The 16,577-nt window shown below is 55.1% G+C and overlaps 2 protein-coding genes across 8 annotated transcripts in view; one reads left to right on the plus strand and one right to left on the minus strand.

Annotated features, from left to right (window-relative positions):
* Nucleotides 1-848: 848 nt before the first annotated feature.
* On the plus strand, nt 849-7,609 carry CPNE6 (copine 6). 2 transcript variants are annotated; one of them, XM_017890277.1, is made up of 17 exons: nt 849-1,142; nt 2,450-2,621; nt 3,016-3,195; nt 3,569-3,643; nt 3,809-3,883; nt 4,049-4,132; nt 4,224-4,313; nt 4,674-4,778; nt 5,001-5,087; nt 5,335-5,394; nt 5,656-5,789; nt 5,867-5,921; nt 6,013-6,064; nt 6,389-6,522; nt 6,664-6,900; nt 7,103-7,277; nt 7,398-7,609. In XM_017890277.1, the coding sequence occupies exons 2-16, from the start codon at nt 2,454-2,456 to the stop codon at nt 7,238-7,240; spliced, it is 1,674 nt and encodes a 557-aa protein (XP_017745766.1). In that variant the 5' UTR covers nt 849-1,142; nt 2,450-2,453; the 3' UTR covers nt 7,241-7,277; nt 7,398-7,609. The 2 variants fall into 2 exon arrangements, with proteins under 2 accessions (XP_017745766.1, XP_017745767.1); XM_017890278.1 differs by lacking the exon at nt 2,450-2,621 and having other exon boundaries at nt 1,059-1,142.
* A 2,733-nt stretch (nt 7,610-10,342) lies between these two features.
* Nucleotides 10,343-16,577, minus strand: part of NRL (neural retina leucine zipper) — a 44,324-nt gene continuing 38,089 nt past the window's right edge. For 3 of the 6 annotated variants that reach the window (XM_017890232.1, XM_017890233.1, XM_017890234.1), the window contains exons 2-4: nt 14,004-14,229; nt 11,967-12,374; nt 10,343-11,072 (exon numbers count right to left, since the gene is read on the minus strand). In XM_017890232.1, coding sequence (XP_017745721.1) covers nt 10,740-11,072; nt 11,967-12,347 — 714 coding nt within the window. In that variant the 5' untranslated portion in view covers nt 12,348-12,374; nt 14,004-14,229 and the 3' untranslated portion in view covers nt 10,343-10,739. The remainder of the gene's footprint in view (nt 11,073-11,966; nt 12,375-14,003; nt 14,230-16,577) is intronic. The other 3 variants (XM_017890236.1, XM_017890235.1, XM_017890237.1) reach the window with 1 other exon arrangement.

The following is a 16,577-nucleotide window of genomic DNA, read 5'->3' on the forward strand; positions in this document are numbered from 1 at the left end:
GTAGCCCCAGCACCTGGCACAGTGCCTGACACCCAGGAGATGCTCAATAAATGGCTGCTACATTAATACATGAGCAGTTTAAGGGGATGGAGGGTGAAGGTAAATGCTCTTGCGTACTCATCGCAGACCACAATGTGCCCAAACGTCTTCACATGTGGTTTGCAGCTCCCCAGGCAACTGCTTACTTCCCTTAATTACTGATTTCACCAGTAATGACTTGTTTTATTTCCTTAAGATCTGTGCATGGCGCAGCCCCTCCCACAAGGGTAAGGCCATATAGGTTGAATCTCCGGGGGTGTTGGGTATACTGTGGCACCGGGAAGAAGCCTTGGGAGTCAGTCCTTCAGCACATGCCCTCATGTGACCAGGATATGAGGTTGAGTGTCCTTAAGCAATTATGTCCATTTCCTGTATCTCCTTATAAAATGGTGGCTAGGGAACTGGACATCATTCTCAAAGCTATGACGTTCAGCAAGGTACGTGATGGTTTTTAAGGAGCACGGGAAGATCTACATTCTGCTATATTCCGGGTTAGTGTGAGTGAGTACATGTGTGACAAGGACAGCCCAGTGTTCCTGTATATGTGACTGCAGATATCCTTAGCTAGTATAACAATGTTGAAAGTGATGTGAGAAGGGGTATGTTTCCCAATGCGTATCGGCCGGGGGCTGTAACTGTCATGGTGTCACAGTGAGTTTATGTACTGGCGCCTGTGTGTGTCAAGATATGTGTGAGCCTGTGAGTCGTGGGTGCATGTGTCGCCATCATTTCTCTGTGTGAATGTGTATGCATGCACCACTGCAATGTGCGCATCTCTGTAATTCTGGGTGTGGGTGTGGTGTGAAGGGGAAGATGTGTGTCACTGTGTTTGTAGGGGTCCTGCCTCTAAGCCACCCCTAGCCCGCCCTCCTCCCCTGGTTCTGTGGCTCCTTCCCAGGCTGTGGCCCTGCCCCTTCCCTCTTCTCCCTCCCAATCCATCCATGCGGGGGGAGCTGGTGCTGCGCCCCCCCCACCCCTCCCCATCCAGGCCCCATAAATAGCAGCAGAGCCGGAGTTGGAGCCAGTGCCAGCGGCTGGAGCAGCAGGGGAGTCAGGGCCAGGGCCAGAGAGCCGGAGAGAGGAGCCCCCGACCGAGAGCCCAGGTGAGCCCACCCTTCCTCCCCAGCCCAGCCCCAGCCCAGCCCAGCTTGGCCCAGTCTCCATAACAACATCTCCTGGAGCCCACAGAGAGATCCCAGCCCTGCCCAATCCCTTCACCACCACAAGCCCCTGCCTATCTCGGGGACCCCCCAAGAACTGGGAGACTTGTGGCTGGAAAGCAGAGATCCCCCTCCCCCAGCCCAGACCCTCCCTCGCATATCCAGAAAGGCACACATTGTGGGGAGGTAGATACCCAGCCAGAGAAAGGTCCCAGTTCTGAGGGAGGTACAGGAACTGTCACACCCTCCTGGAAATGGACACACAACATGGGGGGACTGACACGGAAGGTGGGGCACTCAGACACACCGATGCACACTCACTCGGGGAAGCATGACATGAGATCAGACAGCCTCACCCTGAGATCTGTACAGACACAGATAGCTGGACTGACCGGCCATGAACTCGGGCCGGCATACCCCTGCCTGCTTCAGCCCGAGGCTTGGTAGCACTGCTGGGGGAAGGTGGCATGCGTGCATCCCACGGGCAGCATGGAGGGAGCCACGACTCCCCAAAAATCCTGTCGCTAAGAGACAGTGCCAGTGCTGCCAAGAAGTGTGAAAACAGGGGAGGTGGGGAGGGATGTGAGGCTTGTCATAGTTGGAGCTCCTGCCAGGAGCCTGAAAGAGCTTTCAGCAGAGCCCTGGTCCTGCCTCCCAGCCCACCACCCCTCCTTTTCCATCAGCTAGCCAGAAGGGGAATGGGGGCAGGGGGTGGATAGGGATAACCCAGCAGGGGACTTTCCAACCTGTCTCCTGCCCACTGCAGACTCCACTTCTGAGACCCATCCTCTTCAGACCTCCAGGGGCCTCTTCACCCCCTGCCCCACCCCCTTGCCCTAGTTTAGCTCCCTCGTGCCAAGACTGAGTGCAGCGCTGGCTCCAACACCAGTCGGGAAATAGCAGAAGGTGCTGAGGCCGCAGAAAGTGTAGATCAATCGATGGCCTAGGAGCCAAGACTGCCAGGAACATCCCCACCCCAACCCTTCAGCCCTCTCCAGCCCCATCCATGCATACCTAGGCCAGCAGCACAGGGCTTCTGTGCAGGAGTGGGAGGCTCAGGTCCACTGCCCTCCCCTGCTCAGAGCTCTGGTGAAGCTGAGCAGAGGGCAGGGGAAGCAGGAGGTTCGTGAGGCCCCCGGGTCTAGGGAAGGAGGTTAAGGGGGGTGGGGCCCAGGGACCCCAGAGGATAGACCCCTCTGCTGGCAGGTTTTCCCTTTCCAGGGTCCAGGCCACCTGCTCTGTCCCCACAGTGACATGTCGGACCCTGAGATGGGATGGGTGCCTGAGCCCCCAACCATGACGCTGGGGGCCTCTCGGGTGGAGCTGCGGGTGTCCTGCCATGGCCTCCTGGACCGGGACACACTCACCAAACCCCACCCCTGTGTGCTGCTCAAGCTCTACTCTGATGAGCAGTGGGTGGAGGTGAGAGCAGCTCAGGTTTCTCCTTAACTAACCTGGGTTAAGCTTGGGAAGGAGGGAGGCTGGGTGGGAGCAGTGAAAGCCTTGCAGGGAAATGTGTGGACTCTGCAGCGCCTTCTCGAGGCCGCTTGTGTAACCTTGGAGATGGGGTCCTGGAGGGGACTGAGATTGCCCCAGAGGCAGTGGGGTTGCTCCCAAAGTCCTCATGATAGCCCAGAGGACTGAGGGTCCAGTGGGCAGGCAGCACCCCAAGCTCAGGGATCAGCTTAGGAAGAGAAGAGCTGGTTGCTGGGGACGTGGGGGCCCAAGAAGAGCTGGTGTGACTAGGGCAGTCCAGGGCAGGGAAAGTATCCTTGGTTCCCAGAGAACCCTTGCCTCCCTTCAACTGCTACCACAGGTAGAGCGCACGGAGGTGCTTCGCTCCTGTTCCAGCCCTGTCTTCTCCCGGGTGCTGGCCCTCGAGTATTTTTTTGAGGAGAAGCAGCCCCTGCAGTTCCATGTGTTCGATGCCGAGGACGGAGCCACCAGCCCCCGAAATGATACCTTCCTCGGCTCTACGGAGTGCACCTTGGGCCAGGTCTGCATTTCTGGCCTCCCCGGCTACCCTACCCTACCTCCATCAGCTTTGCCTCTGGACACCGGAATGAGAGAGAAAACATGAGCTCTAGAGCTAGTTCAACCCATCCTTGGCTCCCATCTCTGCCATTCACTAGCTGTGCAGCCTCAGGAAAGATACTTAACCTCTCTGAGTCTTACTTTCCTATCTAAAATATGGGGGAGTGGTCAGAGTGCTTCCCTCTTCAGACTACTGTAAAAATTGAGCCCAACCCTAGCCCAAGTCAAAGTGCCAACCCTTGTGGACACTCAGAGCATTTATTATTCCATCCCTTGTACGTGGCCAAGGCAGATGGGGATGTCACAGCTGGGTCTCCCTCCACCTCCATCCCCAGATTGTGTCACAAACCAAGATCACTAAGCCATTACTGCTGAAGAATGGGAAGACTGCGGGCAAGTCCACCATCACGGTAGGCAAGATCACCTGTACTCACCCTTGGTCCAGGTATTCAATGCCCCTGCATGGACACCTATGGTGACATCATGCCCAGGACCACCCCCACCTAAGGGAAAGGGGATGGGGTGGCCCTTGTGGTAGGTATAGAGGAGTCCTGCCACTTGCATCCCCCTTGCAGATCGTGGCTGAGGAGGTTTCTGGCACAAACGACTATGTGCAACTCACCTTCAGAGCCCACAAGCTGGACAACAAGGTTGGAACCCCAGAGTCCAGGCCCCCAACTCCCCTGTCAGTCCTAGGCCTCCCACTCAAGACAGATCCCAGGAGCCCAGGCCTGCTCCTTTCCCAGTGTGAGCCCATCCCCTACCCTCCTTGCAGCTCTCACCAGCCTCAGGGGCCCTTTCTCCTGTATCTTCAGGATCTATTCAGCAAGTCTGACCCTTTCATGGAAATCTATAAGACCAACGAGGACCAAAGTGATCAGCTGGTCTGGAGAACTGAGGTTGGTGCCTGGGGCTATGGGGATGAAGGGAGGGAGAGCAAAGTAAGAAAACCCAGACAGGAGCTGACCAGCCACCTGGTGCCTCTCCAAGGTGGTGAAGAACAACCTGAACCCCAGCTGGGAGCCATTTCGCCTGTCCCTGCATTCCCTGTGCAGCTGTGATGTCCACCGACCTCTCAAGGTGAAGTCCCAGCCAAGCCAGCACGCCTACTTGGAGCAGCCAGTCTGCTATCTAAGACCTTTTCCCTGCTTGTGGCGAGCCTCCCTCCTCTCCCCCATGTGATAAGCACATCCCACTGTGGGATAAATAACAGGTCACAGCTCTATGTTAAACTTCCCACATGTGTGCCTTTTATCAGTGGCCAAAGTCCCTGGCAGATTGAGCCAAAGAACAAAGTTCAGCAGGTGGCCTCTCTGGACAGGTTGAGGATGTCTGTTTGGGCCTCAAGACTGTGAGGCCCCTGCCTCTGAGTCCCCCTACTCACCGTGAACACTGCAGAGCATCTCCAACCTGACCCTACTCCTCCCCCTGCCTTCTCAGTTCCTGGTATATGACTATGACTCCAGTGGGAAGCATGATTTCATCGGCGAGTTCACCAGCACTTTCCAGGAGATGCAGGAAGGGACGGCAAACCCTGGGCAGGAGGTGCCACAAATACCCCACCCCCAGAATCCCCACCCAGATCCCTGGGAGAATCCTGGGGGTGATTCTGGAGAGACCTCCATAGGAAGTGGAGAGGGTGGAAAGCACCTGGGCTCAGCTGAAGGACCAAGCCATGGGGGTCTTGCTCTGGGAGGCTCTGCTGGAAGGGAGAAAGAGGGGTCACCTGACGGATTTGTGACCCTGAACTTGTGGGGTGGGGTCTAGATGCAGTGGGACTGTATCAACCCCAAGTATCGGGACAAGAAGAAGAATTACAAGAGCTCAGGGACCGTAGTGCTGGCCCAGTGCACGGTAAATTTCACTTCCTGCTTCAAGCCTTGCCCCAGTCCCTGCCCGACCACACTCTCAGGTTCAACCCTTCCCTTGTTTCAAAGACCAGTTTCTCTGCTTCTGGGAACTGGGAACCCTTGCCCTATCTCACCCCCAACTGCAACCCAAAAAACTCTGGCTTCCCCATGTTTCCCACAGAAGCCCTACCCACGCTCCCTCCTCAAAGGACCACCCCATCCCCTCCCCTTACCCTTCTCCCTACCTCCAGGTGGAGAAGGTACACACCTTCCTGGATTACATCATGGGTGGCTGCCAGATCAGCTTCACGGTAAATACTCAGAGGGAGGGCACACAGGCAAGAGGGAGGGTCTGAGTCCATAGTGAATAGAAGGAGCCCAGAATCTCCACTGCCCCCACTTGGGCTGCTCATGAGCCTTTGCATTGTCAGCTTATGTACCCCCCATCATTATGTGGCTACCTGTAGCCTCCCCCCCACTCATCTTAGTCCTCCCTACAGATCCCAGCTCTGGCCTAGGCAATCTGGTGGCTCTCACGGCTGCAGCATGACCTTTTTTCCACCCCTACCCAGGTGGCCATCGACTTCACCGCCTCCAATGGGGACCCGAGGAGCAGCCAGTCCCTGCACTGCCTCAGCCCCCGACAGCCCAACCACTACCTGCAGGCCCTGCGTGCAGTGGGAGGCATCTGCCAGGACTATGACAGGTAGGAGGGAGTGGGGCGGGAGGGAACAGGCAGGGAGGCCTTGCCCGACAGATTCCACAGCCTTTTCTTCTCCCCAGTGATAAGCGGTTCCCAGCTTTTGGCTTTGGGGCTCGAATCCCCCCCAACTTCGAGGTAGGCTAGAAGCGAGGGAAGGAAGGAGATGGGGGGCGTGTCAGTCAGGAAGAAGAGGCAGGCCCTCACTGCTCCCGCCTTGCCCTTGCAGGTGTCCCATGACTTTGCTATCAACTTTGACCCGGAAAATCCTGAATGTGAAGGTAAAAGGGGAGATTTTCAGCTGCCCCGCCTCTCCCCAGACACACCCCACACAGGAGCACAGACTCCATTCCCAAGGGCCCAGCTTCCTGTCCCTTCCACCAATCCCAGGCCTGTCTTCATCAGGTGAGGCTTCCAGGGCCGAGGCCCAGCATCTGCCCCCAACTCTCCCCACCAAGGGACCGTCCAACTCTCCCACTGCTTAATGAAGGAACTCGGGGCGGGGGGGGCAGTCCTCAGACCTGGAAGCACTTCCTTGCTTTAAGGAGTGTCAGGAAGGGGCCCTGCTCATTTCTGCCAGCTTCTCAACTTCTCTTCACCCACAGAGATCTCAGGGGTCATCGCCTCCTACCGTCGTTGCCTGCCCCAGATCCAGCTCTACGGCCCCACCAACGTGGCCCCCATCATCAACCGTGTGGCTGAGCCGGCCCAGCGGGAGCAGAGCACAGGCCAAGCCACGGTAGGAAGACATGGTGGGCAAACAGGAGCTACCCCATGTGTCTTCAAGTGGTGCCAGGGCCAGGGCCTGCACCTGGGTGGAAACGGTGTCAATGCCCTTACACACAAAGCCAACCCTTCCACCCTCTCTGCTCGCCCTCAGAAGTACTCGGTGCTGCTGGTGCTCACTGACGGTGTGGTGAGCGACATGGCTGAGACTCGCACTGCTATCGTGCGTGCCTCCCGCCTGCCCATGTCCATCATCATTGTGGGCGTGGGCAATGCTGACTTCTCTGACATGCGGCTGCTGGATGGCGACGACGGTCCCTTGCGCTGCCCCCGAGGGGTGCCTGCAGCCCGAGACATTGTCCAGTTTGTGCCCTTCCGAGACTTCAAGGATGTGAGTCCCCTGGGCCCCTTCCGGCTGAAGGACTCCTCAGCTTCTCATCCCCCCAAATCTGACCTTCGTCTTCCACCATTTGATGTCCTGCTAAGGACGCTGGAGCCTAACTGGCTACCCTGAAGCCCCACTTCTCCCTCAGCTGACCCTGCCTGCCCTACTCTTCCTCCCACCCCTAACCACATCACTGTCCCCACCCTAGGCTGCCCCCTCTGCACTCGCCAAGTGTGTCCTGGCTGAGGTGCCACGGCAGGTGGTGGAGTACTACGCCAGCCAGGGCATCAGCCCTGGGGCTCCCAGGCCCTGCACACTGGCCACGACTCCCAGCCCTAGCCCATGACTGCTACCCTCCGGACCAACCCTCCCTCAGCCTCTCAGTGAGTCCTGGGGGGTCCAAAGGAGTGGACACAGGGGGTGCAAAGTGGGGCTTGGTAGAGCCCATCTAGGCTGGGTGGAGTGTAGAAGAGAGTGTTTATGACTCTTCCCCCAACTCCCAGGTGCCTGTCCTGACCCTCGTGACTCCAGTGACCAACGCCTCCACCTCTTGGACCAGCTGTGCCCCCTGGGTTCTGGACGTGAGTGGTGGGCCCTGCTCCTATCTCTCCAAACCCCACACCTTTAATGCTGTGGCCCCTCAGTGACTTCCTTGGGTGATCCTGACTTTCTAGCCATTAATAAAGAGACCTGCTCCTAGCACCTCAGCCTCTAACCATCATGCCTCAGATGCCCACTGGGCAGCCTGCAGCACACCCACACACACCATAAGAAATGAGGACCAGCACCTTTCAAAATCTGAGACAGAGCTCCCCAGCCAGGCTGCTGTCTCTGCAGTCTTACCTCAACTATGTGCCAGTGGGATCTGAGGAGCCCCCACCCTCACCTCCCAACCCCAGGGGGTCTACACACCATGGAGGTTAATTACAGGAGATACGGGGATAATTAGGGGCTGTCAAGGGGGCGGGCTGAAGCTTTCTTATAGCTGTCTCCAGAGAGGCCCCGCAGAGTCCCCCAGGAGCTGAACCCCAGCCCCCACACAGCTGTGGGGCGGGCCAAGAACAGGTGCTGGGGGTACTAAAAGGAGGGCAGCAGGTCTGCTAGTGAACTGGGAACACAGTGGAGCATCTAAGGCCTGTACAGTCTGGTTTCCTGGGTGTGTCAATGTGTGTGTCTGTTCATGGCCTTAATGGGTCACACTCATGGACTCAGGGATGTGCAGTGTGTGAATACACAGATTCACACGCTTAATGATCACATCAGCAACAACAGCAAATATCATTATGTAGCATGTGTTAACTTTATGCTAAGTGCTTATTTAAATGCATTTATTCTCAGTAGGTGGTTACCATTATTTTCACCATTTTTCTGACAATCAAGTGAGGCTTCATTTTAACTCACCCATGGTCAAAAAACTGGTAGAACTACAACTTGAAACAGGGTCTCACTCTGCCATGCAGGCTGGAGTGCAGTGGCACAATTACGGCTCACTGCAGCCCTGAACTCTTGGGCTCAAGTTATCCTTCCACCTTGGCCTCCTGAGTAGGTGGGACTCCAGGTGCATGCCATTACATCTGAATTCTTTTATTTATTTATTTACTTTTGTAGTGACAGGGTTCTTGCTATGTTGGCCAGGCTGGTCTCAAACTTCCTCCTTGGCCTCCCAAAGTGTTGGGATTACAGGCAGGAATGACTACGCCCCACCTAAAGCACTACTCTTAATCACCGCAGTGTGCAATTTTTTTTTTTAAGTATATTCAGGTGACCCAGGAGTATCATTTTGAGACCCAGGTATATGTGGCCTAGTTGTGTGCTCAGGTGTCTGTGGATGGCTCTGTCTGCCTTTGTGTGCCACGCAGGTGAGAAAAGTGAACAAGAAAAGTAGTGGGTCTGAATTACATACAGCTCCAGGGCAGGCAAGGATAGACACAGGTGAAATTTAGAGTGAGAGAAAAAGAGCTGGGCTCTTGGAAGAACCTTCCCTGCCCCATCCTGTCCCTTTAACAATGAGTGTGGAAAGGGATGAAGAAAGAGAAGCTAAAGGTTCTGTGAGCCCCTTGGAGAGAGAATCCAGAGCCAGAGAGGATAGCCAGTGGCCACTGGTAGGGAAAGGGAGAGGAGATGAGAGAAATTCTGAGAGCGACGGAGGAGAGGACTCCCATTGCAGGCTCCTACGTGGAGGAGGGATGAGCTGGGATAGAGGAGGGGGAAGAGGGAGCAAGAACTGTGATGGGAAGAGAAGAGACAGCTGGGGAGGGGGTGGAGAGAGGGGTAGAAAGGAAGAGGGACATATGGGAGCTTCTTCCCCCATGCCCGAAAGCTTCTCCCATTTATTATGTCCAGTAGAGGACAGATGACAGTAACTGGTGAGGTGGCTGCTCCCAGCACAACGCCTGTGCTCTGCCCAGAGGCCCCAACTGCCCTCCCCTTAGGCTGCTGAACTGGAGGACTGGGTTACCATGGAAACTGTGAGACCTGGATAGCCACAGACAGGCTGAGTTGGGCCACTGAGGCTTCTGAGTTTGGTGGTGGTGGTGAGAGGGGGAGGATCCATCTGTTCCAACGCCTGCCCCTCCACCCCATTTCCATTGGCTCCCCATAACAGATGTGCCACTCAGCTCCAGGTGGGGACTTCCCTTTTTCTTGCTCTTTCGCTCTCTTCCTCTCTCTCCCTCTCCCACACACAGACACACAAAACAGTAGCCTGAAGCAGGGATAAAGAATGAACACTTCTTAAATTGCAAGAGCATTTAGCCTATTGCATTAGAATTCTGCCTGGACTTCAAGTTTAATTCACAAAAGCTACACTCTCTCAGCTCCTTGTCCTCCCAGGAGAAGTCTCGCCTCAGCCCTCAGAGAGGCGGGAGGTGGCAGGAGCACCCTGTGCAGGTCTGGAGGCCCAGGAAGCCTGGAGGGAGCTGCAGAGGACCCATGTATGTGCTCACAGAGAAGCCAGGCTTCCTCACCTGGGCTGTGCATCCCCTGCCTAGGCTGCAGCTGGGAAACCGGAGCAGGATAGGAGGTGCCCTTGGCAAGATTGTCTTGGGGACTTCTTGGGGAGACCACTGGGACTTCCACACTGGGGAGATGCCAGAACTGGAAAGGGAGCAGAAGTCGTCCAATCCAAATGAGAATTAGATGAAGTAACACAAGTCGAGGAAGTAATTGATTTGCTCAAGGTGACAGGGGGATCCCATGGAAGAGCTGGGACTAGGACCCAGGTTTCCAGACTTCTGCAGAGAGCTCTCTCCCAACCCACACCAACAACCCCCAGAGCTCACTCTTCAGGCCTTTGCTGCTCTGAGCCCTGAAGGCCACAGGTTTGGGCAGGGAAAAAGCATCTTGGATAGAGTTCCTAGTCTGTCTAGTTATTGGGTGTTGAAACCTTGAAAATTCTGTAGTGCTAAAATGGGGAGGTTACAAGCTTCAGAATGAAAATACAGCCTTATTGCTAATTACAGCTTTAATGTGTTACAGGTTGAAAACCTTGAATTAAAAACTAAACTGAGATGGGAGCTGCAACCCTCCCCCACCTCTCATTCACTGTGTCACCACACTTCCACCCCCCAGTGCCTGGCACTGGTCCCTGCAGAGCTCAGCCTGCCAGTCATGTGGGCTGGGTTTCTGTGTTCGTAAGGGGAGAGGACCCCTCTCCAGAAAATGACCAGCATCTAAATTCGGGCACGACCTGAGGACCCAAAAGCTTTGGGGATATTTGCGCGGTCACACAGGGCGTGGCTAGGACCAGAAGGCGCTCTGGTAACGATGCAGAGAACAGTGCAGCCGCCTCCTGGGCGGTGCCACCCCACCCAGCCCCCACTACACCACAAGGTGCTCTGAATGGCTCAGAGAAAGAGGTGGGAGAGTTCCCCGGACCCGGGGCCGCTCGAGGTTAGCCGGTCACAGCGAGCCTTGTAGAGATCACGCTCCCGGGCCAGGCGGGCCACCTCCGCCCGCAGCGCGTCCAGCTGGGCGGCCAGGCGGGCGCGCTCGGCCTCCAGCCCGCGCCGCTGCTGCAGCCGCTTGGAGCGACAGGCCTGCGCGTAGCCGCGGTTCTTCAGCGTGCGGCGCCTCTGCTTCAGCCGCAGCGCCTCGTCGCGTCCGCAGCCCCGCAGCTGCCGGTTTAGCTCCCGCACAGACATCGAGACCAGCGCCGCGTCGGAAAACCGCTCGGCCAGCTGCGGAGGGAGAGTGCAGAAACCGGGTCAGCGAAGGGTCCAGGGTCGCACCCGGCTCAGCCCTGGGGGCCCGACGCTACCTGGCCCCGCCCCGAGACAGCCCCGCCCCGCCCCGGCTTCCACCTTCACCCGAAGGCTCGCCCTTCCAGGCAGTCTGGTTTAGTCCAGACCCCGCCCCAGGCCCCGACGCTCTCCGGGCCCCCCAGCTGACCGTTGTTTGAGTCAGGCGAGCCGGCCACGGTCAGGCGAGCCCACCGCGCACCTGAACCCCGGGCTCGTCTCTGGGATCCCCGGCATCCAGCTCCAGGCCCGGGTGTGTCCAGTGGACCCACACCCAGACGGCCCCCAACCCTCCAACGCTCTGCGTTTCCCTGTCCTGAAGCCCGCAACCCGGTGACCCTCACAGGATTTGGATTACATCCTAATGCCCTCAACACCCCCATCTGTGTCTGTAATTAATAGGATGAGTACCAATCCTTCCTGAGAAGGTTGGGGGCTGGGAAGCACAAAGTCTTGAAAAGGCCAATCTAAACCAGTCTTAACCCGGCTCCACTCCACACATAACCCTTTCCCTGGTTTCCACACACCGTGTATCTGTTTATCTCCTGGAGTCGCCCACTCCCCAGCTCAATTCTTCCCTTTGGATTTTCTGCTAATCTTATCTTCTCCCTGCTCCTCCTGGTTCAGCCTACTCATTTCTCTCCATTTTGAGAAAAGGGGGAGAAGCAGAATGTAGTTTTCTTGATCTGATTTCTTTCAAGGGACCTTCTTCCCTTCTCCTGCCCTCTGTCCCCTGTCCCAGTCCATAACCCCCTCTGGGAGCTCACCTTCCTCCCTTGGGTAGTCCTCCTTCCTTGCCCTGCCTCCCCTCAGGCCAGCTTGCTGACCACTCACCTGGATGTGCTGGGCTCCTGTCTCCTCTGGACTCCCTGGGTAGTAGCAGTGAGGCCCATCAACAGGGACTGGGCCCTGACCCTGCAGCAGCTCCATGGCCTCTTCAGGACTCAGCCCCAGTGCCTCCCCAGCCCCCAGCTGCTGCTGCAGGGTAGCCAGCCAGTACAGCTCCTCCAGGCCTGGCCGGGTGCCCTCGGTCGCCCCCACCATGCCTGGTTCACTGAAGGTGGGTGAAGGAGGCACTGAGCTGTAAGGTGTGGAGCCCAGTGAGGCTGTAGGGGGGCCAGGTCGGCCCTCAGAGGGCTCCCGCTTTACCTCAAACTTCATCAAGTCAAAGTCATTGACATATTCCATGGCCAGGGGACTGGGGGGCAGGGCCATTCTGGAGCTGGGCTGAGAGGGGTGCACCTGCAAAGAGGAGGAGAGGTCTGGAGCACCTGGAGGCCACCTGCCATCCCCTCTTCACCAAGTCCCTCTTCCCTCAAAGCCCAAGGGCCCTGGAGCAAGAGTTTGGGAAAGCCAGAGGGATGGTGCAGCTCTGTTCACTGCACAGTCCCCGCCAGGCTGAGGAGTAACCTTTCAGAGGGCAGGGGCTCCTGATAGGGGACAAGCAGCTGAATTCCTGAAGGAGGAAAAGGACAGCACAGCCTCTCACCGCACTGATGCCTCAGGATCTATGAAAAGCAAGAGCAGTATGGCAGTGCTCCCAACCCTAGTGCTGAGACATGCCGAGAGGTCTGTCATCTCAAGAGGCATCATTCCACTTCCAAGCCATTTTTTAAAATTGCTTAATTAACTGTGACAGAGTGAGTGTATATTTTAGGACAGTGGGAAGGCATGTATGCTGTGAATTTTAAAATACAAGGATAATGTGTTGTTATACCTCTCTGTCTCTCAAAGCACTCAGGGAAGTGTCTTGCCTATGGAAGACCCTCAGTGTACATTTGTTCCACGAATTAATCAATCAGTGAATCCTTTTGTAGGGGCAAGAGTCTTTATATGGAAAAAAGAAAGGTCCAATAATTAGTTCTAGAAAGATCAGGATCACCTGGCCACCATCTTTTCTCAAGGCCAGTCTCCAAGGGGAACCAACCAAGACTGATTTTCCTTCTTCTATTCACAACTTGTTATGTTGTGTGAACTTGAGCAGATCACCTTCACCCTTCTGACCCGTTTTCCCTTCTGTTCAATGAGGGCAGTTAGACTTTGTAACATACACCAAAGAGTGTTCTCTGGAACACCCAAGAAGAGGTCTCTGCTCAGATAATTTTGAGAAATGTTGCCTCCTATCCCCACCTCTTACAGATTCACATAGCACAAGAGCATATTAACCTGAGCGATCCTTTAGTAAACCATCTGTTCAAGTTCAACAAAAAGTGTCCTAAACTTATGTCACCAAGGAACTCTCCTGTCTGTTATCAACCATGGGGCACATGTTCACCTGAGGAACTTCTGGCTGGGTGACCTCAGATACCCTTCCCAGCCTTGAAGTTCAAGCTCTAGTCCAGCTCCCAATTCCAGTAACTCCCACCCCATCCCCAGAAGGTGTGCAGCAGGGAGTGTTCATCCCCAGGGCTTAGACTTCGGCTCCTTCTTGATTCCCCAAGCCTAGGTAGCCCTCTTTCCAACCACATCTCTGACCCCCAGGCTCTACCCAGAGAGGCAAGAGTAAGACCCAGGCCTCTCTCTTCCTGTTCCAGGGCAGGGTTGTTGCCCTCTCTATGGAACCTGTCACCCTTGAGAGGACAGAGGGGATGGAAACAGACACAGATGAAAGGAACTGGGTCTTGGCAGAAAGGAGATGGTGAGACACTGAGAGAGGTATCCAGAAAGAATTGGATGTACAGAAGGAGTAGTGGGGAAGGTTGTTTGTCTTTCTGACGTGATAGCAGTGAGGGACACAGGCCAGTCAGGGTGGCAATGGAGTAGGGTACCAAAGTGTGAGGATTCTTGAAAACAGACAACAAAGAGCAGGTGTTGAAAGAGGGGGTTCTAGGTGAGTGGCCTGGCACCCAGGTAGGCCCTGGATATACTCACTTTAGAAATGGCAGAGAGGATGTGGTCAGTGCCAGAGCCAGACAGGCACAGCTTCCCAGGAGACTGAAGGCTCCATGGAGCAGGGCCTGGTGCCTCTGCTCAGCTCCAGGGGGCTGTGGGCACAGAGCCCAAAGGGCATTCTTAAAGGGCCAGCTCTCTGAGGTCATCTGTGGTCCTGGGGCCTCCAACCAATGAGGTAAGGAGATCATTTGCATATCTTATTGGCCTGGGGTTGGGGGAAATGGAGAGAGAGGAGAGTACAAGTATGTTTATTCTCAAAGAAGGAAAGGGGGCATCTTCCCCAACAAAGCTCCTCACTGATGATCTGACTCCCAAGTGCTCAGTTTCCCAGTTCGGACAGCCACATGGGTCTCAACCACCACCCCTCCATGTGAACACAACCCTCAGCCCTAGCCATGCATAGCCTGGGACTGGAAAAAGAGGACCAGACAAGCTCCCAGGACCCCCACCTTCCAAGACCCTGCAGCCCCTCGTCTGTCTTTGGAGACTATAAGCTCTCCCAGGCCCACTCTCATCTGGCCTATTGGGTCTGTGTCCTATTTTCAAGAATCCTCACATTTCTGCCACTGCCTCACCTTCATGCTGACTGGTCTTATGTCCCTCATAGCCATTGCATCAGAAAGGAAAGCAACTTTTCCCACAGGGGATCTCCAGGACTTGACCATCCCGTATTTTGTCTCTCCCATTCTTGCTGAACCAGCCCCAGGACATGCAGCCCAGCTTGGGAGAAGGAGTAGGAGAAAGGAGAACAGGGAACTCTGTTCCTTACTTCTGGGCCTCAAGGGACATTGAAATCTAATCACCACCAGTCCATTGGAGACACTTTTGTGACTGGCCTCACATGCCCTCCGCTTTCTCTCACCTTTTCCCTGTGTGTGTCTCTGCCCCTCTCTCCTCTCTCACTTATTCTAGTTCCCAGATGGCTGGGGGGTGACCTACATTTTCAGCCTAATCCCCTAACACCTCTTAGAGCTATCATCCCTGAGTAGGAGTGGGAACAGGGATACTAGGAATTATCCAAGGAGATGTTTAAACCTGTCCGAAGCTGTTTAAATAGGGTCTATGGAGTTAAAGGCCACTCCCTACCTTCTGAGGCCACCCAAAACTCCCATGGGGTTAATAGGTCCTCTTTCTCCACACAGAGGCCTGGGTGTCCATCAGATCCCAAAGGTCATCACTTATAAAACTTAACCTGGTCCCAGCCTTAGATGTTGGGGAAGAGCTGACAGATACAGATTATCTAAGATGGTGGTTTCTGAAGTGTGGTCCCCAGAGCAGCAACATCCATATCACCTGGGAACTTGCTAGAAATACATGTTATCTGGTCTCACCTTAAATCTACTGAGTCAGAAACTCTGGGGGTGGAGCCCAGAAATCTGTCTTCCAGCAAGTCTGACATGCTTGAAAGTTTAAAGGCCAGGCACAGTGGTGCAGGCCTGTAATCCCAGAATTTTGGGAGGCCAAGGTGGGTGGATCACTTGAGGTCAGGAGTTCAAGACCAGCCTGGCCAACATGGTGAAACCCCCCCCTCTACTAAAAATACAAAAATTAGCTGGGCATGGTGGCGGGCACCTGTAATGCCAGCTACTCCTACTGAGGCAGGAGAATCACTTGAACCTAGGAGGTGGAGGTTGCAGTGAGCTGTGATCGCACCACTGCACTCTAGCTTAAGCAACAGAGAGAGACTCCATCTCAAAAAAAAAAAAAAAAAAAAAAAGAAAAGAAAGATAGTTTGAGAACCACACAGAATGCCTACAGTCTACCCAGCTTCCCTGGGGAGGCATGTGTATATGTCTGTGCGTGTGTATGTGGTCTCTCCTACCACGCTTTCCATACACATATTGGAAAACCTACATCAGATGACATCACTCTCTTCCCACACCTGGGTGTCTGTTTTAAGGAGCAGAAACCATCGTCACCATTCAGGCTTCTCTGTGTGACTGCCTGGATCTACGGCTGCTTTCTCAAAAGAATAAAAAAGCCTAAGGCCTAGGAAGCAACCACAAAATGGGAATAAGGATCATGGAGAGGCAGGACCCCACACCCATGCCCATGGAATGTAGCTCTCTAAAGTGGACACCAAGGAAAGAGACTCTACAATTTCCCTGGTTGAAGAAAGAATGGGAAATGTTGAGTGCAGCCCCTTTTTTCATGCCTGCTCTGGCCTGGCCAGACACTTGCCCCCAACCAGCAGCTGTCAGGTCTGCACTGATCCTCTTGTTTACTGGAGGGCTCAAAGGAGAGGTGGGAGGGCTAAGCTGCTAACGGGCTAAGGGAGTCAGACTAAACAAGCTCAGGCAAGTTGAGCTGCTTGGGGCTCAGACCAGGCACCACTAAACCAGGGAAAGGAGTTGGGGGAGTGAGGGTTGGGCCCAGTCTGGGCCAGAGGAAAGGACCAAGGGCATGGAGAGGAGAGTCTGTGGCAGTCAACGGGGACCCAGAAAGCAGAGCCCATCTCCCATATCCACTGGAGACTGAGAAATGACTACTATGACTGACGGGCTCAAGGACATCTGGAGACAGGAAAATAGGAATGAAAAAGATGAAGCCAGC

The sequence above is a fragment of the Rhinopithecus bieti genome, unplaced genomic scaffold (assembly GCF_001698545.2).
Source record: "Rhinopithecus bieti isolate Rb0 unplaced genomic scaffold, ASM169854v2 scaffold_20178, whole genome shotgun sequence".
NCBI classification, from domain to species: Eukaryota; Metazoa; Chordata; class Mammalia; order Primates; family Cercopithecidae; genus Rhinopithecus; species Rhinopithecus bieti.